This window comes from Malaclemys terrapin, chromosome 3 (assembly GCF_027887155.1).
Source record: "Malaclemys terrapin pileata isolate rMalTer1 chromosome 3, rMalTer1.hap1, whole genome shotgun sequence".
In the NCBI taxonomy this organism is placed as follows: domain Eukaryota; kingdom Metazoa; phylum Chordata; order Testudines; family Emydidae; genus Malaclemys; species Malaclemys terrapin.
Window position 1 is genome coordinate 166,845,734 of NC_071507.1, and position 27,366 is coordinate 166,873,099.

The 27,366-nt window shown below is 39.8% G+C and overlaps 1 protein-coding gene across 1 annotated transcript in view; it reads left to right on the forward strand.

Moving 5' to 3' along the window:
- Window positions 1-27,366, forward strand: part of CSMD1 (CUB and Sushi multiple domains 1) — a 1,946,356-nt gene that overhangs the window by 1,821,414 nt on the left and 97,576 nt on the right. Inside the window, exons 51-53 of the mRNA XM_054023823.1 lie at window positions 404-598; window positions 7,212-7,385; window positions 21,818-21,991. Of these exons, the coding sequence (XP_053879798.1) occupies window positions 404-598; window positions 7,212-7,385; window positions 21,818-21,991 (543 nt within the window). The remainder of the gene's footprint in view (window positions 1-403; window positions 599-7,211; window positions 7,386-21,817; window positions 21,992-27,366) is intronic.

Here is a 27,366-nt window from a genome sequence, read left to right on the forward strand (position 1 = left end):
TCAATGGCTCAGACACAGGTTTGATACAGCAGTGGGTGGGTGAGATTCTGTAGACTGCATTGCGCAGGAGGTCAGACTAGATGATCATAATGGTCCCTTCTGACCTTAAAGTCTATGATTCTATGATTCATTAAATTTAAATAGATCATCTTTATCTTAGAAAATGTAACTGTATATAACTATATAATTGTTCTATTGTATCTAAATCGCCATGTACTACAAACTACTAAAATCTCTTCGTATTGTGCAATGTCTGTTGATCTTTGCTGGAACTTGTATTTTTAAAATGTTCACAGCATGCTTCATTTCACATGGAAAGCCTCCTGTCAATAAGACCATGAGTCATTTTTTGTGAAGTAATGTGAGGGAAAACTGCTAATATACAAATTTCCATTCTTCACAGCTGCAACTTGCCTCAGCATTGAGACTCTGCTCTCGGAGCATGTCATCTGGAGACTGATATCTGGGTCATTGAATGAGTATGGAGGTCAAGTAATGCTGAGCTGCAGTCCTGGCTATTATTTAGGGGGTCAAAGACTCATACAGTGCAGATCTAATGGAACATGGAGTGGAGGTGATGAAAGGCATAGCTGTAAGGGTAAGGAACTTTCTTGTTTACCAAATATCATGCTTTTTGATAGTATATTTGTATTTTTAGTGTTTTTTATTTACTCCATTTCTGTAATAACTGTAGATGAGACTATTTTGTTTTCCTGACATTCCTGCTGATAAACTGAAAGCAAATAAATAAGATTGACTACCACTGGTTGAAATCAACTGATGCAAACTGAGAATTTCTTGAATAACACATTTGTTTACACTGTTAAGTATTTTAGAAATGAGATGTAATTTGTTTGTAAATCAACACTCTCAAAGCAAGGTGCAACATATATATATATTTACAAAAGTCAAAGATATATTGTCATAGTAGCTATATAGTTGATCCTTTAAGTGGATGATGACCCATGTCTGACTCATGGGTTCATTCGGGAGTTAGGATCTGGGGAAACATTGCATATACTGTTTACAGAATAGTTGAGGATATTGTTGTTACTTAAGTAATTTCTGAAAGGGAATATGTTTACATTGTTTTGCTTTATGCTGTTGAATAAAGTCTGAGGATTGGGTCCATTTCATACATTCATTACAACACATTTTTATATAATACCTTTCATACAAAAATACCACAAAAAGCTTTACTGCTAATGATAATCTACACACGCAAATACAGATATAATATGTAGGTTAAACTAATCAGATAGAGAAGACCTGTACATAAAGGCCAGGCATGGACGAAGAAGAATACAAAAGTGAAGTCACAGAGAGTGACTGAGTATGGGGAAGCTGGGAGAAGCAGGATGTGATATTCAATTACCATGAGGGTTAGGAGTCAGAAACCTGGTGGAAGCAAGGAGGCTGTTTAAAAAGATGGGGAAGCATATAGCAAGGGTTTCCTGTGCAGTGTGAAGAAACATAGAGGGAGGAGAAAAGAATCTGTTAGTCAACTATCTTGGGGAATGGACAATAATTCTGTAGTACATGACATTTATACCAAGTAATTCTGTAGCAATTTAAATGTTCAGGTTTTTGTACAATGCTAATTAACTTATTGTCACAGCGACTCTGCAAGGTATGTATGTATTAATATCCCTTTTACATATGGGGAAACTCTCCCACATTCAAGCTCTGCTTTGTGTGGTGGGTGGCGGGAGGGGGGGAAAAGTAGGGAAGAGTGTGTATGTGTCCAGGATCTAATTACGGTTCCCTGTTTCTGTGGATTGTGCTGGTCCTGACTCCAAAACCTACATAATTTAGAACATCCTATGGGTCTCTCTGGGAAGGTTTGGCGGAAGAGAGCTCTGATACATCATTAGCTTCACACCATCCTGTTCCCTGTGTTGAGGTCGGAGGGAGAGGTAGTACATCTGCCTTCAATCCTGTACTCCACCTGTAGACCACACAGTCTTTCAGAATCAGTTTTGTACTTTATTCTGAAAAGTATATTAATCCAAGGAAGATTTTTTTTAGAATGAGCTAATCTTCCCTCATACGCAAATTGAACCCATATGTAAAATAATTCTTGGAGTAGAAGATCTATTGCTCAATGACAGATTTCTCAGAAATAAATAAACAGAGCCACTCTAAACTATATACCCCTGCTAGAGCCTGCAGAAATGTCAATAATGCCTTGTGTCCTGTGTTGTTGTAGCCATGTCGGTCCCAGGATATTAGAGAAACAAGGTGGATGAGGTAATATCTTTTTATTGGGTAAACTTCTGTTGGTGAGAGAAACAAGCTTTCAAGCTTACACAGAACTCTTCTTTAGGTCTGGGAAACTTACTCAGAGTATCACAGCTAAATACAGGATGGAACAGATTATTTAGCATAAGTAGTTAATACATATTTCTCTGGACTATTTATGGTGAAGTGGCCAGGTAAACACCTCTCCAGTCATAGAAAGGAAAGGAAGAGGGAGAGGAGCAGTTGTGGGGTGTGTGTGTGGGGGGGAATTGGGATGGGGTTAGTGGGTTATAGATTGTTGTAATAAGCCATACATCCAGTGTCTCTATTCAGTCCTTGTTTTTGTGTGTCTAACAAAGTTATGAATTTAAGCTCCCAGGCTGGTCTTTTGAAAGTGTGCAGGATTTCTTTGAGGATGAGGACTGATAGGTCATACATAGAGTGATCACTTTGTGAGCAGTGTTCACCCAGAGGTGATAGGGTATCTTTCTCTTTTATCATTTTTCTATATGAGTTCATTCAAGAGTGCAATGATTGTCTGTGATTTCACCACCTATTTACTATTGTGCATTTATTGGGGCAACTATTTATTGTAAGGACTATTCAAATTTGTGTTACCTTTACTTCCCCTATTTGCATAATTACAGCTTTTTCTCACTTTCTAAAGCCAGGTACCTTACTACATGAAATATAATTTAATTTTGCTTACCAACCTTCCCTGAGATCAGGTCTGGGGTCACAGGACAACAGACTATACAATCAAGGAAGTTTAGATAAAGCAAAAAGATAAGTTTCAGAGTAACAGCCGTGTTAGTCTGTATCCGCAAAAAGAAGAACAGGAGTACTTGTGGCACCTTAGAGACTAACAAATTTATTAGAGCATAAGCTTTCGTGGACTACAGCCCACTATAAATTTGCATTATACTCAAAGTCTCACGATGGGACTTTGAATATGAGCAAGGAAGTCAGACAGCAAAATTTCTAAAACAAGATAAAAGCAACCAAATAACAGTTATAGCAAAGTAGAAGTAAACCCCATTAAAAAAGAAATATAATACTGTAGTTTAACTTCTTTGCTAAGGACCACTCTGCTTCCTTCACTAGGATGGAATAATATACAGACATATTCATATTGGGTAAGTTGTTACCAGTTTCATTTTTGTTCATGAAACATTTTGCATTGTGCTAGATGAACTAATGAATGAAAACCATTCATTGTGCAGCAGATAAGTCCTTGTTTTCCCCAAGCAAATTGTAGGCCCATCACTTTCATGACCCTACAAGTGGGAATGCAGAAAATGTGAATAGAGCTTCCTAGGTAGTTAGCCGTATGTATAGCCCCTCCCACCCAGGGATAGCAACCAATCAAATTGCACTCACCAAACACTGAGAACTGTGTTGTTCCAGACAGTCAGCACGTGGAGCGTGCATAAACAAGGACAGGTGGGAAACAGTGTCCCATGCTCGCAAAGGGAAGGGAGGAAGTAAAGAAAGTGTCTGCAGAAGCAGGAACCTCTACTGAATAAAACAATATAATTGTCTAAAAAACAAAATAAAATTGCTTACATATACTTTGAAATAGGCTAGAAAAGCAAGTATAGTAGCCACTAGGGCAAGGCAATGATGTGATTTTTGGACTTTCTGTGAATGGTGGTACTGTGAGGGGTTGCCCCCCTTGGAAAGTCACCTGATGTGCTGAGATACCACTGAGTCTACCTATTCTGCCAGCATGAGTCCCCTTTTACCTGTCTTGCTGAGCCAGACCCTTAAAACCTCCTCTAACAACACTCAGGCAGGGTCACACCCAACTGCAGATCAGCTCTGGGAACATGCCGCTTAAGGGACTTGCTCCAGCCCTCAGATGTCCACCTCACTTGGACTACAGACCCAAAGATATATTCCTCAATGTGGAAGAGAATATGCACAATTTCCCCCCCCCCCCGCCCCCCGCAGTTAGAAATGACATAAACTGGGTTGTATTATAAACCAAAAATAAAGTTATTAACTACAATAGGTGTATTGTAAGTAGTTAAGGAGGTAGCAGACAGAACAAGGCAGATTACTAAGAAAATAAAACAGCATGCAAACTAAGCTTAATACACTAAAGAAACTGATTACATGTGAGTTCTCACCCTAAATGCAGTTCTAATAATCTTCTTCACAGGCCAGATGCCCTTCCAGCCTGGGTCCAGTTCTTTCCTCCTGTTCAGTCTTAGTTGTTTCCAGCAGTCATCTTGTGTGGGATAGCAGGGGAGAACTGATCACCTGGATTGCCTCACTCCCCACCCTTAAATAGTATTTGCATAAGGCGGGAGTCCTTTGTTTTCTAGTTTGATCCCACTTCCCTTACAGTGGAAAGTTACAAGAAGTCACAGATGATGTTTTAGTATCAGATGACAAGACCACCTGACTCTGTCGGGCCCTTGTAGTCATTCTTCACAGGCTGACCCACATGTTCACAGGAAGGCTAAGCTCTTTTACAGTCCATTGTCCTTGTTGATGGGTCATCCGCCCTGTTTGATTTTTCCATTGTTGTACCTGAAGTATTGGCAGTGGGTGTCACCCAAAGTGGCATAGCTGAAATACAGATACATAGTCAATATTCCTAATTTCAGATACAGAAATGATACATGCATACAAATAGGATAATCTCATTCAGTAAATCTTAACCTTTTCAATGATATCTCACATGAGCTATCTTGCATAAAGTATATCTCATTTATGTCATATTCATATCATAAGCATATTTTCATAAAGTATATGGAATGACACGTCACAGTGGTGGGTTGTTTTTTCTTTAGGTTTATTTTTCAAACAATTCATTTTGAATAAATAAGGGTAGAAAAATAGGATAGCTCTTTCATAATTGCTATGAAATAATGAGAATATTGATTTATCTTTTGTAGTTCAAAAGAATAAGGTTTTGAGTTCATTAACTGAAATTATACCTTTTTTCCTTTGTGTAGCAACTATTAAATAATCTTTAAAGCTTACTTTTCCACCTTCTTTAGTTGGAAACTGATTTTGCAGCTGGATCACAAGTAGTTATCCTGGAATCTATTCTCCAGCTGCTGAAAAGTGTGTTGAAAAGGCCAGTTCTTCACAAACTGCCACAGTGATAAAAATCCTAGTAAGATAATTAGAGGAGACAATAAAGAGAGTGATCCAGATAGGATGTATTTAACAAAGAGATAAGAAGAATAGATGCAAAATCCTAATGGACTTGTTTATGCACTCCTGATTAAAGGTTTATTATTAATTTATTTGTAAGATAAAGATGTTATTTCATCCGTAGAATTTAATGAGGGCAAACATCAGCTGTCAAAATATGTTCAGCAGTACTTTTGTATGGTGTATATAATATTAAGATCCAAAAATATACTAAAGATTGTTTTGAGAAGACAGTGTGTACTGTGTTCTATCACTCACATATACAGAAGAGATGGTATAAATATAGATTCTGTTCTAGCTGTGTACAATTATGTTTTTTGAGGCAGCAGGAGGGATAATTGAAACATGATCGTTAATGTAATTAAAGCATTTAAATCTTATATCTCAATATCATTTATATAATGTGACTTTTTAAAAGATCCATTATAAGTCAGGTTTGGGTATGGCTGGAGAGGCTTAATTGGGGGTATTAGTTGCACTTCATTTCTCCTTAAGGTTATGCAGATGGCTTCTTTAACAAAACAAAATACAACTCATCAAACATGCTGTTGCAATTTCAATCAGCTAGAAAAATCAGAGGTCATTTCACAACTGTAAACTACTACATATGTATGCATAGTATAGTCCACTATATAATATTTTCGTGAACTAAATTAAAATGAGTGTGCTATGTACATATCATCATTATTCTGCATATTTATACATCTTACAACATTGGACCTCTCGACAAACTCATTCAGTTATTACTTGAATTGCAGTCAAAAGGAATCCTTACATTAAATCTGGAGCATGTGATGCTCCTCAGCAGATGTTTGGTGCACAATGAGCTTTGGTAATCTATTTCCTAAATGCATGTACTTGTGTGATTGACTACAATGAAATCCAGGTTATATGTTTACCTAGTTTCCACAATGGGATCCCATTATAGCTCCTAAACTACAGCTGTCCATTATTACCAAGTTAAATATAGAAGAGGAAGAGAGTGCCTTAAGAATTGAGAGAGGAAATTTCCTGTCATTGAAATTTTAGTTTTGAGTAACATGTGCCTGTGAAAATAAGAAAATGTAGAAAAGGTGTGTGCTCTCAGTCAGTAAAATAGAACTTGAACTAGCTCAGACAACAAAGGACTACCACAATTACCATCTTATTAATTGTATATTAACGGAAACAAGGAAAAATAACAGATCGGGTTTAACTAGGTTTGAGCAGTTATCGACATATTGAAAGATTTATCACATTTAATTGGTTAGTTTACAGTATATAACATTATTGTAAATATCAATAGAAATACTATATTGAGAAAAATCAACATCTGTGCTGAGTTCAATATATAAAAACGTCATGCCTTTTAAAAGGCAAAATACCTCCACAGACCTGGGAAAGTACAGGGGAAGGCAATTCTTCCTATTCTGTACAACAGGAATCAGCAGTGTTCTGGAGTACTGCCATGATCTACTCAGACCTGCCCGAATCTTGGATGACTAGCGTTGTTCGTCACATTCCTTTTGTGCTTCAGACTGTAAGGTAGATTGTATCTATCCTCTGCACTGGTGCCCTAGAGGGGGAAAGGGATCCTTGAGCATTTCCCTAATCTGTCACACCTGTGCCAATGAAGGCATAATTTTAAACTCTTAATTTAGAGCATATGCCACATCAGATTCTTAAATGTATATATATATTAAGCCTATGCAAAAACATAGATTTACAAAAGCTATAAGGAATTGTGTTATTTTTTGTATCTAAGAGATTAAGAAGAGATGATTTCATATTTCAGTTTCAGTTTTATGTTTTCCCCCTAGTTGTCTCCTGTGGTGGCCTCCCTTCTCCACCAAATGGTAATAAGATTGGAACCCTAACGGTGTATGGAGCCACTGCAATCTTCACCTGTAACACGGGGTACACATTAGTTGGATCTCATGTGAGAGAATGCTTAGCAAATGGACTCTGGAGTGGCGCTGAAACCCGATGTCTGGGTAAATATACCTAAAGTCTTTCTTTACAACTCAAACTCATAACTAGATCCTGGAAATGCAACGCTGTCAGGTGAATGTGCAATAAATACTATAGAAAATGAAGCTGTCCTAATATGGAAAATGTGCCGTGTTGTGTATTATTTTCTTTTCCTCTATTAGAATTTAGCAGTTTTTATCTAATTATGCCTAACATTTTAGAACAAAAGCCGAAAGAGTGTCCATCTGAAGGAACAAAATACTCCTTTGCTTATAAAAGGAAAATGTTCTGTTTCAAAAAGACAGGCATGGCACAATCAATGATATTCCATCACAATTTCTCACCTGAGATATAAACAAAATGAAAAGGTATTCATAATAGAGTTGGATTCTTTCTTTAATTTTTATATTGCAGTCAATATATGGAGTCCCCTTCCCCATTTTGTTTTTTGTCCATATGAAGACTTTAGTAGAAAGACTTTGTTCTTCCACGTTTAGAGCAAGAAGAAGGTAATGGCACAATAAATGTGTTCTAACATACAACCCTCTTTCACTCTCTCTCCTTTGGTAATTTTTTTGGTTAAAAAAGAAAGTCAGAGGGAAAGAAATGAGAAATTCAGTGCAAAATGGACAGTATTAAAACCAACTTTTAGTAATCTTGTTAATGGTCTCTTGAATACCATAAAAGGTACAAAAGATAAAGATAATTACTACATGTGTATTAAATTGTTCTTTAGCTCAAAAACAGCATTGTTTTATCGTGCAATTAACTGACAGAACTTTTTCCAGAGTTGCTGAAGCAAATCTGTCTTTCAAGAAAATTCAGATGTGTATCATTTCTGTGTGTTTGACTGACTAAGTATATCTGTAGGTAAAAGGTCTTCATGTTCCTTTTTGGCAGACTTCAATGTGGTGTTAAAATGAGTGAGGACCATTTATGTATGGAAAAAAGTTTAATGATTTGCAATAAACTGTGATATACTTGTAAATTACTATTGAATGCATTCTTAGGATATCAAAATGCTGCATCTATCTCCATATGTGTCTTGTTTCCTTCAAAGATAAAACTAACATAAGAAGCAAACCAAATAATTCATAATACATACAATAGGTGTCATCAAGGTGAAAGACTTCTGTATTGATTTGCTATCTATGTCACATCATAATGTTTCATGGAACAGAATAGCTCACCAGGATATGATTGTCATGCACATTAAACATTCCTATTTTATCTGGGATTAAATACTAAAACTGTTTTATAAGAAAACTAAAATTAGCTGTGGTGTTAAATGTTAAGGCAGATGGCTTATTGATAACTGACTTCTTTGTGTAAAATTAACAGGTGGGCTAATAATAATATTTGCCTAACTTACTTTGTATTTATAATTTGTATTATTTTTCCCCCAAATATAACAAATGTACCAAAATACACAAAATAGGTATAGAGGTTAGGATAAATGAAAGAAAGAGGAAGCAACATATCCATCTTCAGGATCCACATTAATCAAAGCCCTGTAAAATGTTAGCCCAATTTGCTGTGAAATTTTTGAGCATTCTCTTTCTCCAGAGTCATTCGTTAGCTGGGATTTGCCTAGCTTTCTGAATTTGTCACAAAAGTAACACTTAGTTTTAGTTACTTTCGTGTAATTTATTTATTTTTGTTTACTAAGTTTTAAATTATTTTGTCCGATTTATAAAATGCTTGATCCAAAAATAAAATCACTCAGCGCAAATTCTATAAAAATAGATCAACACTGCACTCTACATTTGAGCACACTGGCAGTGAAAGAACTCTAACTACCTTCTGCACACCCAAATCCATTCAAAATAATCCCTTAAGCAGAAGCCTGGGTAAACTGATAGCCCTTGCAGAATCTCCTGAAGCTCAAAAAACTTGTGCTTGTGTGAGCAAGATCAAGTCAAAACTGAAAAAACCTGCCAGAAGCCCCACTCTTTAAACTTGTGTGGCTTTGGCTCAAGTATCTCAAGTATTCTCAGTTGCTAAGGTATCATATGAGAAGACAGTCAGCCTCTAAGGTAACCAGGACCCAAACTTCAGAGATGTAGGTCAAAACTAATCTGTACCTGGAAACACACTGAAGCCAATCTGGACTGCAGAGCACTGGCTTGTATGCAATCCATAAAAGGCCATGGTAGTACAATATGGCTAAACACTTAAGAACTGTGCTTGACTTAGCATGTGAGTAAGCCCATTGACTTTTCATGTTAGGTTAAGTATGCACATAAGTGATTTGCTTGATCAGGGCTCAGCACCACAGGTGCCAACTTTCATGTGGTAAATAAGCACCTCAACTTTCACAATAAGCCAAAAATCAAGCTAATCCCATTCCAAAACAAGCCAATCCCTAAGAACCCCAACACTCTATGTGACTAGATCCTCCTGATGTTCAATCTGGGACTGTGGTGGGCCCGCTGTGCAGCCCTGACTTTCTCCTCCCCTTACTCCTGCTTGCCGGGAGCTGATAAAAAAAGAAGAAGCAACAAGCTACAAAAAACAAGCAACAAGCTACAAGCCAAAAACTAGCCAATAAGCAACTCACAGGCCAAATTTCTGTGTGTGTGTGTGTTTTTTCCCCGCAGGTTTGGCATGTCTGCTCAACACCTTATAGAAGCTATATGTGAGCAGTAGTATTTTGCTTTATTTGCAGCTTTAGAGTGGTTTTCAGGTGGCTATCCATGAAAAGTGCATTGCATAATCCAGACTTGTGCTGGCAAATATGGTATGGTCCACATCTAAAAGGAAAGGTTACAATTTCCTAGCCAGGCATAGATAATCATTTGAATTCAATGTTAAGAAAAGGAAGACAACCCCCTGTATCATGGGACCAGATACTGACTCAGACAGCTCTTGTAAACATTTTCCCAAAGCAACCAGCATTACTTTTGTCTTATATGTCTTAAGTTTCAGACAACTAGTGTGCTTCCCATCCTAAATCTTGACTAGAAACTGGGAAAATAGAGACTCTTGCCCAGTCAACCGCCATCCAGATTCAATGGAAAAGAGATATAAATTTATCGGCAGCACCACATTGACACTACACCCCAACCCACATCCCTTTCTACATCAGCAGCCTTTCATATGCATTGAATAGGAGTAGGTGCAAAAATAGAAACTTGGGGCACTTGCTTCGGGATTAGAGTCAAATTCCCAAGGGTGTCATTCAAATGCTTTAACCATAAGACCATCCTTTCTCTTCCTGCAGTTCTCTGCCTCATTCACTGTCCTCCTTCCAACTTTTGCAAAAAATGACAAAGGAGTACTATGCATAACAGTGGCAGGGGGAGTCAGGAAAAAATGAAGCATGGGTTCTGTATACATAAGTGGGCTGAATTAAGTTTGTATTAGCAACTTTAATTTATGCATTACCTAACTTTTGAGTGGTTGATTTTTTTAGCCGTCGTGTTTTAACATAGTTTTTTAAAGTGTAATTTTACAGTAAGTCATCATTTACAGATCAGCATTTGTCAAAAGTTACCATGCACTGTCACCTGTTAGAGTTCAATTTTACCCAACAATGTACTTAAATAGAAGATAATTCCACCATCTCAGATACTGCTGTGATGATAACAGCTGGAAATATTGGCTTCGTAATAGTGATTACTAAACATGCAAATCTAAGTATTTTCATGATCCCTCATTACCATAATATCTGAGCTCTTCACAGGCCGCAGGTTTAAAACAGATGGAAGTACTTCTTCACACAATGCAGTCAATCTGTGGAACTCATTGCCAGGGGATGTTGTATAACTGGGTTAAAAAAAAAACTAGATAAGGTCATGGAGGATGGGGCCATCAATGACAATGAACCAAGATGGTCAGGGACATAAACCCAAGCTCCAGTTGTCCCTAGGGTGACCAGATATCCTGTTTTTAAAGGGACAGTCCTGTTTTTTGGGATTTTTTCTTATATAGGTGCCTATTACCCCCCATCCCCTGTCCTGTTTTTTCACTGTTTTGCTATCTGGTAACCTTAAGTGTCCCTCTATCTCCAACTGCCAGAAGCCAAGATTGGATGAAAAAGAATGGATCTCTCAAAATTGCCCTGTTCCGTTCAGTCCCTCAGAAGCATCTGGCACTGATGACAGACGAGATAGTGGGATAGATGGACCATTGGTCTGACTCAGTATGGCTGTTCTTATGTCATGGTCTTGCCACTGTGTGTTAGCAGAATGTAATGCCAAGAAAGCACCTTTCAAGTGACATAAAGGAATTACATGTTGAGATTGGGAATGCACAAATGTGTGCAAAAAAGATTAGGAATGAAAGTTTTTGGTAAATAATTTTCTTGAGACTATCCTCCAAGAAACTTTACATTCTCCTACTTCTGATGAGAGAGAGAGTGTGTGTGTGGCAAATTTTCAGTAGCATTATATCATCTCCCTCCAGCATCTCCTTAATGAAAAGGAAATTCTTTAAAGTCTTTCTTGGTATTTCTTAATGGTTTGTTGAGGCCCAGCTAATTTTCCTTTCTGAAGAAAATAGCTTTATCTGATACACATGCTGAAACTAACTTTCTCATACCAGGTTTTTAGTGTGGCAGACTAACTCATCCAACTCATCCATTCCAAAAGTCATTTGGAACACAAGGGCTTTGAATTCTAGTTATGATGTTTGGGAGCTGCAGCCATTTTAATTTATTTTCAAACACTTTTATTTCTTTATTTATTCAGAGGTTTTTTCTTTGCACAGGATAACGTCTCAGCACTTCTTCTTGGTTCTATTACCAATATACAGTCATCGTAGTGCCATGGTACCTGTGATATATTTTGTCCCCAAAGTACACTATCTTTGTTACTTTTTCTGTTTTAATGTTATTTCTGATACAAGATGTCATTTGCTATACCATGGTGATGACTTACAAGAAGATTGAATCCTTTTGTAAGTACCATGACATTCATATTGCTAAAATAGCAAGATGCAGTGGTGTTTGAAGTATTTTGTTGGAAGATCTGTCTTGATTTTTTTTGTTTGTTTTTGTTTTGTTTAACTCTTCACCGTTTTTTTTTTCCATTTTAAAATACACATTGTTAAGAGCGATGGCATCTTGTTATATAAAATAGAGACATACATATAGATGGAAATAATATACACAGTTATTTTAATAAATATGTCATGTAGTATGCAGGCCAAAATGGAAAAAGAAACCAGACTGTCCAGTGTCTAACAAAAAGAGGAGTGGAAATATTCCCAAGCCCCTGCTTAGTGGCTTATATAGAACCCAATGCGAATGGGTTATATCAGACACAGAGGTTTTATTTTTTCATCAAGTCAAGATCAGGGAGCATGTGCCAGGCTTCATTCAGTTTTAACATATTATGACCAAAAATCACCCATCTGATCTTCTGATCAGTAACAACAGTCCTTAGCACAAACTAAGCAATACTTACTATCAGTTTTCTCCTATGTTTGAATAATAAATTATTCTAATCTCTAGAACCCTAAATAGCATTCTCTTTGTTTTCTGTATGCTTGCTGTGAAATACATCTGCAGATTAAACAACCCCAAAGATGAATTGATCATTGTAGCCAAAAATTTAGGATCATGTAATCTAGAGATGGAAAAGACCTATTAGGTCATCTCATCCATCTCTCTTTCAGTACAGGATTGTTCTCTACTGGAAATTTACTAATGTATATTTCAGTCCAGTTTTAAATGTGCAAGCAGTGCACCTTCCAGCACTTATTTGGGAAACTGTTACGCAGGGTAATAGATATCTGAATCAGGAAGACTTTCCTGATATGCAGCTTGATTTTTTCCCTTGTTCAATTTCATGCATTTACTCCCAACAATGCCTCTTTTTATTGGCCTTTATGTTGTCATAACATTTTACAAATCTATGACTCATTGGATGTCCATTATCACCCTTCAGTCCCTTTGATTGTTTTTGCTTTCTAGCTTTATTCCTCTGTCTGATATCTGTGTTTCAAATTATTTTCCCCAGAGATATTTTCACTTTTTAAAGGTTGCAGCAGCAATTGTTGATGTCATTTATTAGTCTGTTAAAATTAGTGTTTGTCTTATGATACTTCCTATTTCTTTTTCCTAAACATTTTTTGTGAGACTTTGGTATTTGTTTAATATGCCAGGCCAACTTCTCTGGTGAATGAAACTCTCTGTTTAAATATTGTTGAGAAAACTCACATCACTCTCACCAAGAGGTATGACACCTCTGGGGCTGAAATGAAGTTCCTTTATCATGTCACTTTGCCATCTCAAGTCTAGTCCAGGTCAATAGTGACAGTGTTGCCTGTAAAAATTTCTTGTTAGATGTATGCTGTGCATGACTTTTGCCAGAATTGTGCCTATCTATAGACGTTTCTTTTAGATATTATTATCTCACATTTCAAGTGCAAAATACACTTGAATACAAAATATATGTTTTAAAGGGGGCTTTAGGTCTGATTCAAAAAGCACATTAAACCCAATAGAAAGACTCCCATTGATTTTCAGCATGCATTGGATCATGGAGAAGAGAGCCTTTCAGAGATAGTGTGCCGGCATAAATTTAGCTCAGTACAACTGTGGCTGAAAATAGTTCTCATTTATGTAGGCTCATTAGCCTATGTAAAAAGAGCTCATGGTCTCTGTCCAGTTTCTAATGAACTAATATCCATATCACAAAAAAGTTATCAAAATTGGTATTCTTGTTAGCTGTCTCAGAAATGGTGTCCAAGAGAGCTGTAAAGTAACTGTTCTATGGATAATTAAAGGCTTTCAATTTCCAGGCAGTTAGTATGAAAACATTTAGTGCCCAATCCTACAAAAAGGCCAATGAGTCCAAAGGCCAGACTTTTCATCCTGGCTTGATCCCATGTACTGTTTTTCCTTGTAACATTTTGTGCCCACAAAAATTGCACCTGTAATTCATTTAAGACCAAACATTTCTGTATACATTTGCAAATCAATCTGGTATTTTAGGTGTCTAACAATTAATAATCCTGATTCAGAACAGCACTTAAATAAGTGCTTAACCCCATCCCTACACAGAACAGCTCTTAAGTATGTTCTTAAATCTCACTGAAGACAAGGATGGAGTTAAGCACATGCTTAAATGTTAGGCTAAGTAAATATGCCATGCAGAATTGGGACCAATGTTTGTCCTGCTATGAATTTTAAATGCAAAATTTCACTCCCCGCAAAAGAAAGACATATTTCAAAATGTATGCCTAAATGTCTATTTAACAACTTTCAAAAATACTAGGTAGCCTTTTTTTTAAAAGCATAAAAATGTACTAAAAAACCTGTAAAAATCCAGAAAAATAGAGACTTTTACACTGCTAAATCTGAACTACTGTATAAGGCCTTTATCCTGCAATTGCTAGTGCACAGGTAAACTGCTGCACCCTTAAAGAACCCTTTGATTTTTTTTTTATTATAAAGAAAAATAAAATAACTCTGGCTGCTGCTTGTAGATCAAGCTCTCTAATGGAAGTGCTGACCCAACCTTGAACCCCGTTCGGTAATTTCTTTAGTTCTTGAAAGCATATTATAAGAAATAATACACTAACAGCCTCCTTAATGTACCTAGAACCTAATTTGACCTGATTGGGAAATTAGATAAATTTGCTATTTTATTGTCCTGCTCCTTCAGTTCTTGAGCTGTTGGGATGTTTAATCTAATCAAGGCCAGACTGACTGAAAACCATTAAATCTAGTAACTGGAGTGATCTGTAAGTGAAATGAATCACATGGTAAGTGCACAGGGCTGTTAAGTTCTTATTCAGATAGCAATAATGTAATATTCCAGTTGGAATTTCTGAATTATCCTTGTACCCGAGATTTCCTGTGCTTCCATATATATGGCTTTAATGCAACCATTGCACCTTAATTTTTCACTCACTGGTAATTCAATAATCAAATTATTCAAGTGTGAGGAATCTCAGGATTTGGGCCGACTGAGAAGACTCTGCAAGAGTACACAGTTTCTGTTTGATTCAAACCATTTGTGATTATTAAACTATTTTTCTTTCTAGTAACCCTTCATGTTCCTTTTTTTCATCTGTTTCATAGGCATTTTTCGTCAAAGATGCTCTTGCCCTGTTATCCTGAGAGGTTAGCCAATATTCAGGGCTTTGTAGATTTGTTTCCATTAGGAGGAGAAATTATTGATATGTGTCTGGTATATTCTTTGGTGCAATACTGTTTACTTACAAAGAAGGTACAAAAAGTTCTTCTTCGAATGATTGCACTTGTCCATTCCACTCTAGGTGTGTGCACACCCTGAGCACAGTTGCCAGAAATTTTTCCCTCAGTGGTACCTGTCAAGGTGACTCAAGTGCCCTCTGCTACCATGCACCATTAGCACAGAAATAAAGTACCCAGCGAACCCCACACCCCCACAGCTCCTTCTTACAGCCCATAACAGTCACTGGAGCTGTTCTTGCATTCACAAGCTCTCTAAGTGGTCTTTATTCTTACTGTACACAGTTAGTTGTAGTTATTTACTGTGAATTTTAATGAAGTTTGGTAAATTGGTTAGTTGTGGGGGTTTTTTGTGGCATTTTCATCTGATGCCTGGTGCTGAGGGATGCCTTGGTCACTGGGCTTTAAGCCCTGTGCCTCCTGTAACAAGGTTTTGCCCCTGAGACATCTACAGTCAAGTTGTCTGAAGTGCCTGGGAGAAGCTCAAATCGGGGACTGCTGCCATATCTGCAGGGACTTTAAGCCTTGCATGAAGAAGGATTGGGAGGTCAGCCTGAAGTTTTTGCTCATGGAGGTGTCACTGAGACCTCCATCTGAGCCACACCGGTCAGACTAGCACAGACTGGCTCGGCATTGGTAAGACTGCTAGGCATGTGGATCAGAGTAGAGTGTGATCTAAGCCAAAGCATTCCTCTACCTTGGTACCATAGAAGTCAGCATTGTTGACTCCAGCAGCTATTTAGGCACCATCAAGTCTGGTAACAGAAGAGCCTTATATATCTGTGGTACCGCATGGTACTGATACTATCTTGGAACCAACTACACCAGAGGCATTTGCCACTGGGATGATTTAGTTGGGGATTGGTCCTGCTTTGAGCAGGGAGTTGGACTAGATGACCTCCTGAGGTCCCTTCCAAGCCTGATATTCTATGATTCTATGATAGTCTGCCATGGCTCCCTGTCAGGACCTGTAGAGGAAGAGAAATAGGGGTCTTAGTCATAGGCCACCACCTCGTCCCACCTCAATGTCAATGCGTGCCCCACACAGTCATCCAGGAGGTTCTAAGCAGGCATTTTGATTGGCTGCTTTAGGATGACATACCAGTTTCTGCAATGCCAGACCCTGATTTGTCCTTTATTTGCAAACCACCTTTCCCACTTCTTTGGTGCTTGGTCCCATATCACCACAGACAGGGTGTTGAACACGGTGGAAGTTGGATACACCCGACAGTTTATTTCCACCCCTCTTTCCCAACTCCCCACATTCCTCTTCAGGGACCCCTGTCATGAAGAACTTGTGGCCTAGGAGGTTAAATTTATCCTTCAGGAGGGACTGTGGAAGAGGTTCTGCAGAATTTAAGAGGGAAGGGGTTCTACTCCCATTATTTCCTAATCCCGAAAGTCCAGGGAGCTGTCAGACCCATTTTGGACCTGGATCAACTCAACAATTATAAAGTTCCATATGGTCACTCTGGCATCCATTATCCCCTACTTGGATCCCAGAAACTGGCACACCATCCTTGATTTAAGAGACACTTATTTTCATGTGTCAATATACAAGGAACAAAGATTCCTCAGATTTGTGGTGAACCATGCACCCTACCAATTCATGGTTTTCCATGTCTGCAGCTCCTCGGGTGTTTACAAAATGTATGATGGTAGTGATGGCTGCCCTGAGAAGGTAAGGGGTGCAGGTCTGCCCTTATCTGGACGATTGGCTAGTCAAGGGCCAATCCACGGGTCAGGTACAGTCCAACATTTGACTTATCCAATCGACCTTTAAGGCCCTAGGCCTTCTAATAAATGCAGACATGTCTATCCTCACTCCAGTGCAGAGGATAGAGTTCATTGGGGTGGTGATCAACCGTACTCAGGCCAAGGCCTATCTCCCAGAGGTACATTTCCAATCAGTCAGATCCCTGATTACACACCTCAAATCTCATCCTATCACAACAGCCTGAAACTGTATGAGGCTCCTAGGTCACATGGCCTCATGCACATACATGGTACAACATGCAAGACTGCACCTCAGACCTCTCTAGGTGTGACTGGTCTCAGTGTACTCGCCAAGCTGTCTCCCTCTGGACGCTGTACTTACAGTACCTCCTGGGGTTCTTATCTCTGGGAGTTTTGCATTGCCCACTCAATCAACCTTGAGGCCTCTTACCTTCTGGGAGCACAGAATGAGCTGTCAGATTACCTCAGCAGGTCTTTCTCCAGATGTCATGAGTGGTCTTTCTGCCCAGATGTGGCCAGAGTCATTTTCCAACAATGGGCCACTCCCCAAATAAACCTGTTTACAAGCAGATTCAACAGAAAGTGCCACCAATTCTGCTCCCTACAAGGCCACAGTCTGGGTTCCATCATGGTCATCTTCCTATTACAGTGGATGGGACACCTTTATTATGCTTTTCCACCTTTCCTGCTTGTGCACAGAGTGCTGCTAAAGACCAAGTGGGACCACGCCCGGATTATTCTGATAGCCCCAGTATGGGCTGGCCTATCTGGTTCTCCACTTGCTAGATCTCTCAGTGGCAACTTCAATACTACTTCCCTTGCACTGAGATCTAATTTCCCAGGACCATGGTCAGCTGCTCCACCCAAACCTGAGCTTACTTCATCGAAGAGCCTTAAAGCTCCATGGCTAAATCCCAGAGAGCAGGATTTCTCAGAGTAAGTTCATCAGGTCCTACTAGGCAGTAGAAGGCCATCCACCAGGACTACTTACCTCTTGAAGTGGAAGTGGTTCTCTGCCTGGGCATCCCAGTGTGGAGTCTTGCCCAGGCAGTCATACTTGAATACTTATTGCACCTGAAACAGCAAGGTTTAGCAATCTCCTCTATCAAGGCTGACCTGATAGCAATATCAGCTTTCCACCCTTGAGTGGAGAACTGGTCTGTTTTTTTCAAATGACATGTCTGTCAGATTCCTCAAAGGCCTAGAAAGGTTATACCCTCAAGTAAGAGAGCCCTTTCCTCACTGGGACCCGAATTTGGTCTTATCAAAGCTTATGGGTCCACCGTTTGAACCTTAAGCAATGTGCTCCCTATTATATCTCTCCTATAAAGTGGTTTTCTTAGTGGCCATCACTTTGGCTGGAAAGACCTCAGAACTCTGTGCCCTCATATCGGAGCCTCTGTACATAGTCTTCTTTAAAGATAAGATGTGTTTATGGCCTCACCCCAGTTTCCTCCTGAAACTGGTTTCACAATTTCATAGTAATCAAGCAATCTACCTACCTCTTCTATCTGAAGCCTCACACAAATAGGAATGAGTGATGTCTTCACTCATGGGATGTTAAACAGGTTCTAGCTTTCTACATAAAAAGACCATTCTAATGCTCCACCCAACTGTTCACAGCTGTAGAGGACGTGATGAAAGGTCTATTATCTCTTCACAGACAATTTTGTCCTGGATTACTTCATGTATGCGCACTTGTTATGTTCAGGCAGATGTTTCACTACCGGCAAACTTGACTGCTCATTCCACAAAATCACAAGCATTCTCAGCAGCATTGTTAGTGCAGATTTGTATTCAGTACATTTGTAAAGCAGCTATCTGGGCATTGGTGCATATGTTCTCCTCCCATTATGTCATCACTCAGCATTCCAGAAATGATGCCAAATTTGGTCAACCTGTACTGCACTCTGTGTGTCCACGAACTCCGATCCCTCCACCTACTCTTTTGCTTGGGAGTCACCTAGAGCAGAATGCACATGTGCAATCACTCGATGAAAAAGAACAGTTACTAACCTTCCATAACTGTTGTTCTTTGAGATGTGTTGAACATATCCATTCCATGACCCACCTACCTACCCTTCTACAGTGAAGTTTTCTGGAAAGAAGGAACTGGTGGGAGGGAGGCATAGGATTGGCTGGACACTTTATACTGGCACGGAGCAGCAGAGGGCACTTGAGTCACTCTGATGGGTACCACTGAGGGAAATATTTCCAGCGACTGTACTCGGGGCACGCACACACCTAGAGTGGAATGGACATGCACAACACATATAGAAAAAAAATAATTATGGAAGGTTAGTAACCATTTTTTCTGTTTCTCTTAATGCAGTAGAAACAAACAATAGTTGCCTGTTTCCTTGATCAGAAATCACTCTACCTGATTTCCCAGTAAGATCCATGTGTGAGGAGCTCTGTTTCTTGCTTCTCTTGATCTCTGTTCCCTCTTAGGCTTTCTCGCTTTCTGCTTGCTTTTTTCCCTTTAATACACAAACACAGCTTGTCAAACAACACTAACCACTGCATTTGCAGTCAGGGATGGCTTTATCCCACAAGGTTATTCTTTTGACCATGCCTTGCCATGTAGCCCCTTGCTGTACTTGGGCAGTAGTTTCCATTGTTTCCAGCTATCTTGCTACATAAAAAGACTTAATTGCACCTTCCATTTAAACTGAAAGAAGGGTGCATAACACACCTGTCGTCTTTAACCAGGTCTGTGATTGTCCATAGATCAAAGACACTTTTGGTAACAACCATTAACACCTTCCAGTATAACAGCACCCCCCCCCCACCCCCAGCTGTGGTTTAAAGTGATGACACACTAAATGACTTATCCCAGACAGAAAGGAACTAATCTAACAAATTAAAATGTATATAAGCTTAACTATTTAGATATTTACAGTGTCTTTTTGTCAGGACTTCTCAGAGCGCCAACCCAAATCAGTTCAACTGTCACCCAGATCTCATTGGAATTTTCTACTCTTTCTGCCCCCCTCCCCCGCCCCTTTCCTGTTAATCAACGAGGAGGGCCCTCTTTCAGTCTGCTCCTGCAGTGTGTCCATTGCTTCTGTGGAGTCTGCCAAATAGGGCAGCTTTTGTCAATTGTGTTCTAAGGGAATTCATTACAGTCTGTCACATCTCTTCCAGCCTCACTTTGTACATATTCAGTCTCAGTTTCTGAGTGCAACCAAGCTGAAATTCTGTCCCACTAGTACCTTCTCAGATGGTCCATATACTCCTCTCAGATGCTCCATATATTCTTGTGTCAGTACTTAGCATACCCATTGGCATTAACCAGGCCCCTTATTTTCCTGTGTGAACACATAGGAGCAGGTTACAATCTTGCCATAAAGTACACCAGAAAACTATGTTTAAGACTGTGACACAAACAAATAAAATAGAAGGCCCAATTCTCATTTACACTTTTTGTGCTGCTGAGGCAGAATAAGGGACCTAAAAGAGAGTGTAAATGTAATTTAGTGCCAGAAAAATATAAAAGGGCCGTGTGCAAATGATAATCAGGCCCAGAGAAAATAAGTTGAAATATGACTAAACCTCCCATCATTGTATATTGCACCTCAGTATTGAATATAACATCACATAAACATTCAAATTTTCGAAAATGGCCAGTAGTTTTGGGTGCCCATCTTGAAATAGCTGAAAAATTAGGCCTCAGAAGTATTTATCATCCAGAGGTCCAACTGAAACTAATGGGATCTCCAGTTGCTCAGTGCCTTTTAAAATCCGGCCCAAGCTGTCTCAGATAAGGCACTCAAATGCCGAAGACCTTAAAGTCAATGTCCACATTTGAAAATGTTGGTCTTAACCTCTTGCACTTACTAAAATAATGGCCCTTTTTTAAAAAGTATCACCCATAGCATGTTACCCAACAATGACATCGCCCATTGATTTTAGTGGGAGCTGTCAGTGCTCATCATCTCTATCAATCAGAAGTTCGGTTTGTAAGTTTAGAATTTAAGTGCTTAACTGTGAATAACTTAGTTTCAAAAATTGACTTCCCTGTATATCAGTATATGTTCTTGGCTTGCCACAAAAGAAACTCCATCTGACTTTTGACAAAGTTCCTTTAAAACTGAGGGTGTAAGTAAGTTATACAAAACATAAATAAAATATTTCAACTTAAACACTTGATCCTCCGAAGTATACCTCTACCCCGATATAACGCGACTTGATATAACATGAATTCGGATATAACGTGGTAAAGCAGTGCTCCGGGGCGGCGGGGCTGCGCACTCTGATGAATCAAAGCAAGTTTGATATAACGTGGTTTCACCTATTATGCGGTAAGATTTTTTGGCTCCCGAGGACAGCGTTATATCGTGGTAGAGGTGTACTGAGCACTGCAATTCCTGTTGCCGTCCCTGGAAATCAAGGGAAGTGTGCTTATCACAGCGCCTTGCAGGATTTGGTTCAAATATCATGCTTGTCATGAAGATGAACGAAGCAGTAGTTTTTCCATTAGCATCTTTTCAATATTAACAGGATTTTTATATATACATATGTTTTATTGATTGGTTTGTTCCTTTATTCTAGCTGGGCATTGTGGTTCTCCAGATCCAATTGTAAATGGCCACATTAGTGGGGATGGCTTCAGTTACCGTGACACTGTGGTCTATCAGTGTAACCCTGGCTTTCGGCTTGTCGGTACATCTGTCAGGATTTGCCTGCAAGATCATAAGTGGTCTGGACAAACTCCCGTTTGTGTCCGTAAGTAGCATTTATTTTTCACTGAATTGTTCTTTGTTGAATGTTGTTAATAATTATGAGTGGGATTTTCAAAAGTGCCTTGGCTCATGAATTTATTTAATAGATTTTAAGGCCAGAAGAAAACCTTATGGTCATTCAGTCTAATTTCCTGCATAGAATTGCACCCAGCAATTTCTGATCAAGCCCACAAACTCTGTTTGCACCATGGCATATCTTTTAGGGTATATCTATACATAGTGGTACACCTGCTCTGCTGCAGTTTGTCTGGTGAAGACGCTCTATGCCAAGGGTCGGCAACCTTTCAGAAGTGATGTGCCGAGTCTTCATTTATTCACTCTAATTTAAGGTTTTGCGTGCCAGTAATACATTTTAACGTTTTTAGAAGGTCTCTTTCTATAAGTCTATAAAATATAACTAAACTATTGTTGTATGTAAAGTAAATAAGGTTTTTTAAATGTTTAAGAAGCTTAATTTAAAATTAAATTAAAATGTAGAGCCCCCCCGACCGGGTGGGTGGCCAGGACCCAGTAGTGTGAGTGCCACTGAAAATCAGCTCGCATGCCGCCTTTGGCACGCGTGCCATAGGTTGCCTACCTCTGCTCTATGCCAACAGGAGAGCGCTCTCCCATCAGTGTAAAAAACACTTATGTGAGCAGCAGAAGCTATGTCAGCTGGAGAAGCTCTTCCGCTGACATAGCGCTGTGCACATAAATGCTTATGTTGGTGTAACTATGTCACTCAAAGGGAATATTCACACCCCTGAGTGACATATGTTTTAACAACATAGGCTGTAGTGTAGACACAGTCTTTAAAAGAAAGATTTACCTTTCCTTTAACTTTCAATGCTCCTACCTATCTTAAGTGCTTTGAAAATCCCACTCTTAATTACTGAAATTCTTCAGTTTTCTCATCCTCCCTGCCCCCTTTGATGATAGGTTCACTTATATTTTCTTGAAACATATAACTTTTAGATTAATGTCAAGAATGGGTTAATATTTCTCTGGCTATTCTTTCATTTACCTATTTTGGCGTTTTCAATTTTAATAAGATTTCAGATTTTTCTTTAATTTTTGGTGGGTTTTTTTAATAGACTTTTCATTTGTCTTAATTTTTGTCATGATATAAGTTTAAAATGAAAATAGGAGTATTTTCATTCCCATAAGACTACAAAGTGGTTGACACAGTGATTATCAATAGCATGTTCAATTAATTTTAGTATCTCTGTTTTATTGCAGAGATGTACACTACTACTGAACCATTAGATTAAAAAAATGTTAAATTTTGATTTGTAAAAATAATATCTTCTGAAGAGTAAAATGGGATATTTTAACCTGGCCATAGCTGCCAGCAAAATCTACCAAAAATGTCATTGTCCTTTAAAAGCCATTTACATCCTTAAGTTATGTGCATTCTTCAAAGGAGAATTGCCACCTATCTCCAGTGAATCTTGTATTCTATTTATTTATTTTACAATGTCTTAGCTGACTGCGGGGATCAAATCTCTTTAAAGATAGTGGCTAAAACTGAGAAGGAAAAGGAGACTTCTCCCTACTACATTATTAATATAATTACTATTTTAGGTGGAGCTTGCAGCAACACTTATCTATAATTAAGATTACCTAAGACATTCCATTATAACACAGTTTTCAGTTGATTATAATTTTTGCCAAACTTTAACCACTCAGACAGAAATTTTCCATGACAGACGCCTAGCTCCATCTCTTTTCTGTTGCTCTGAAAATCAACCCCAAACTTGATCAAATTACAAGTCTCTGAAAAATATTGTTTCCATGTGTTCATTAAAGGTTTGCTAGGGCTGACAGCAAAATGCTCTGAACATTCCATCTCCACTGAGCATTCTCCAGTCCACATTTCTGTGCCAACCACACTCAGCTAGCTCTTTCCCCATGTTGCTCATTGACTGTGTTTCAGCCCAGGACAGAGGAAGACTTTTCAGCAGTTACTCTTCCCAGGTTCTAAAGCAACTAGTGGCACCAGAAATTAGAGTAGAAAAAGACTGTCTCTCTTGTGCTCTCAATGCTCCCTTTGAATCAATGGAACCCACTCAGCATGGAGGAAGAGGAGCAGAAAGGAGCCATAGCTGAGGGGAAAAGGTAGAAGAGCAGATGGAGGTTGTAGACTGTGAGCTTGATGGGGTAGAGGATGCTTGGTTGTGCCACTCCTTGTTGGAATGTGTTTATTTATCTCGCCTCCATCTCTGCCCGCCCCATTCTCGGACCATCATTTGGTGGCCATGATGGCCTCTCTCATCTTGGAGAGACCGGGACCAGCCTATTGGCATTTTGATAATATCTTACTAGAGGATGTGGGTTTTGTGGTGTCCTTCGGAAAGTTTGGCAGGCCGGCAAAGGGCAGAGGCACATGTTTCCCTCGAAGCAGCAGTGGTGGAATGTGGGAAAGTCCATGACTGGCTCTTTTGCTGTGATTACTCCCGGGGAGCCAGCTGGCAGAGAGATGCAGTAATAGAGCAGTTGGAATGGTATGTCTTGAAGCTGGAGAGGCATCCGCAGAGTGTGCTGGGAGAAGCCAGAGGAGCTCCGGACCTTCAATGGATTGCAGCTCCGACTTCTTCAACACCCTGGAGAAAAGGAGTGGGGCTAACAAGCACATCACCTTCCCCCTGGTGGGTTACAGCATCCCTCTTACAGATCCGGTGGAGATGCGGGGGAGGGCCAGGGCTTTTTACACTAGCCCCTTCTCCCTGGATCCAACCAATGCTGTGGAGTACTCTGGGATGGACTCCTGACGGTCAGCACAGGTTACTGGGACCAGCAGGATCTGCCACTCACTCTGGCTCAGTTTTTGGAAACCCTTCATCCGATGCCCACCAATACATCTCTGGGCATTGACGAGCTGACCATGGAGTTCTACTGTGCATTCTGAGATGTCTTTGGCCATGACCTCACCATCGTCTTGGCCGAGTCCTTTGGGATCGATCAGGGTTCTCCTCCTGTCATGCTAATGGCCTGTGCTTGATCTGCTACCCAAGACAGGGGATCTCCATGACATTCGGAATTGGTGCCCCACCTTGTTCCTTATCACGGACTACAAACTTGTAGCGAAGGCCATCTCACTGCAGCTGGGGTCTGTGTTGGCAAACGTGGTCCATCCTGACTGGACGTACAGTGTCCCAAGCTGTCTCATCTTTTATAATCTTTATTTGGTCTGGGACATCCTCAAGCTTGGGTATAGAGATGATCTGTTATTTGCCTGCCTATCCCTGGACCAGGAGCAGGCATTCAACAGGGTGGATAATGATTATCTCCTGGGCATTCTGCGGGCTTTCGGCTTCAGGTTCCAGTCATGGGATTTCTCCAGTTATTGTATGCTATTGTATTGTATGGAGTGTTTGGTCTAGCTCCAGTTATTATATGCTGTTGTATTGTATGGAGTGTTTGGTCTAGCTCAACTGGACCCTGACTGAAACCGTGATCTTCAGTCAATGGGTGCATCAAGGCTGTCTGCTGTCAGGCCAGTGTACTATGGCCATCGAGTCCTTCCTCCGTCTCCTCTGCAGGAGGTTAATGGGGTTGGTGCTCCATGAGCCAGAGTTGCAGGTGGTCCTGTCAGCGTATGCCAGTGTTTTGCTCCTTGCAGTCCTGTACACAGGTGACCTAGTACAAGTGGAGGCCTACCAAGCTGTTTACTTGGTGGCCTCCTCCGTCTGGGTCAACCAAGTGAAGAGATATTGTTACAGTTACAGTAAAATTGCCCCTTATGGTTTTTTTTTGGGTAAGCACCAGCATTGTATATTGCTAATGTTTTTAAATGCACTGGAAAGGATTTTGGGAAGGGTTGAAGGTGTAAGTGTAAAGTAAAAAAAATTTTTGCAGGTTGCGAGAGGCCGAAGAGGGAGGAAGGGAAAAAGGGACAGGTTAACTTGAGAATTTAGCTTGGCTTGAAGATAAGGAGTGAAACTGCCACCCAAGGCCAATGCACACAAACAGATTCTCTAATGCCAAAAAGCCGGAAGCTTGTATCTCAACCCTGACCAGCCATTAAAAAAAAAGCTAAACAAAACTGCAGGGGCTGCAAGCTGGTAAGACTGCAAAGGTCAGTTAGTTGGAAAACAAAAGTCTTGCATCCCTAAAAGTTTTTTAAAAGTTGAGGAAGCCGCGGAAAGCCAGTCGGGACTGGTACAAAAAGCACGGGACAGAGGTCCCTGAACAAAACACCCCCAGAAGAACCCAGGGCTTAAAACTCCCTACAAGAACTGAAGCAACTCAGAGATCAACAGCGGACCCTGGACAGTTTGGGCACAGGACAGGACTCTTACGGTACACCCAGGCTTGGCCAACCTTGGGTTGTGTGTGTGAGTATGAAAGTGGGTGAGGGCTTGGGCACTAACACTTTCTTCCTTCTTTTGAGTGACGTGGGGAGAACCCAGCATTCACCGCTGTTATCAACCTAATAAAGCTTTAAAATTAGTCACTTGGTGTGCTCCTTCATCTCCTCCCCTAATAATCCTGCAGCCTTAGCCTGATCACCTGATGCCCCAGGCAGATTGGTAACAAAAATCTGTCACATTTTTGGTGGAGAATTGTGGAGCGGGGAGCCTGCGGAGCACACCAACTGTTCTGCCCTTGGTATTTCATGTTTGCTCTCCCCGGCACTGTTGGTATTTCATGTTAAGAATTTTATAATTAAAGGTGTGCCCACCCTCGGTCGTAGCATGCTTAAAAAACAAAAAACAGAAAAAGGTTTAACATTCCTCTCTCCACCCCGGTCCACTCCGGGCAGCGGGGAAAGTAGTTGCAGGTGGGTATACCCCCGGTCATAGAAGTGCTGGGCAAAAGGAGAAGAACTAAAAAATCCTTGGTGCATACACCCTTAGCCGTAGCATGCATAAAAGAAGGACTTAGGGTTCCTTGCTCTGCCCAGGAGGGGTTTTGTAATTGGTGTATGGACCCTCGGTGGTAGTAGACCGAGTAATACGGAGAGAGGCTTAGCGTCTCTCCCTCCGGCCCAGGGAGGTAAACATTGTAAGCCCCAGTGCCAGCGTGGGTAACATAAAATTTAAAGTAATTAAAAAAACCTTAAAAGCTGTACTAACATATTGTGATGGCATGTTCAGGCGGTATTTTCTATATAAGACCCAGCTCTGAAAGATATAAGAGTGTGGGCAAATAATGGTAGCACCTGTATAAAAAATGTTTTAAAAAAAATCCAAAAATAATACTTTGTTCAAAAATCATTCCTTTTAAATAAACCCTTCAAAAATTTGGGCACAGTTGCTAAACTAAACAAGCCCTAGCTGATGTGTGCACCATTTCGAACCTAAAAAATAAATTGGCTCAGTATATCCTCATATACAAACCCTCTAGTGCTGCCAAAAGAAATGCAGCAGCAGTTTG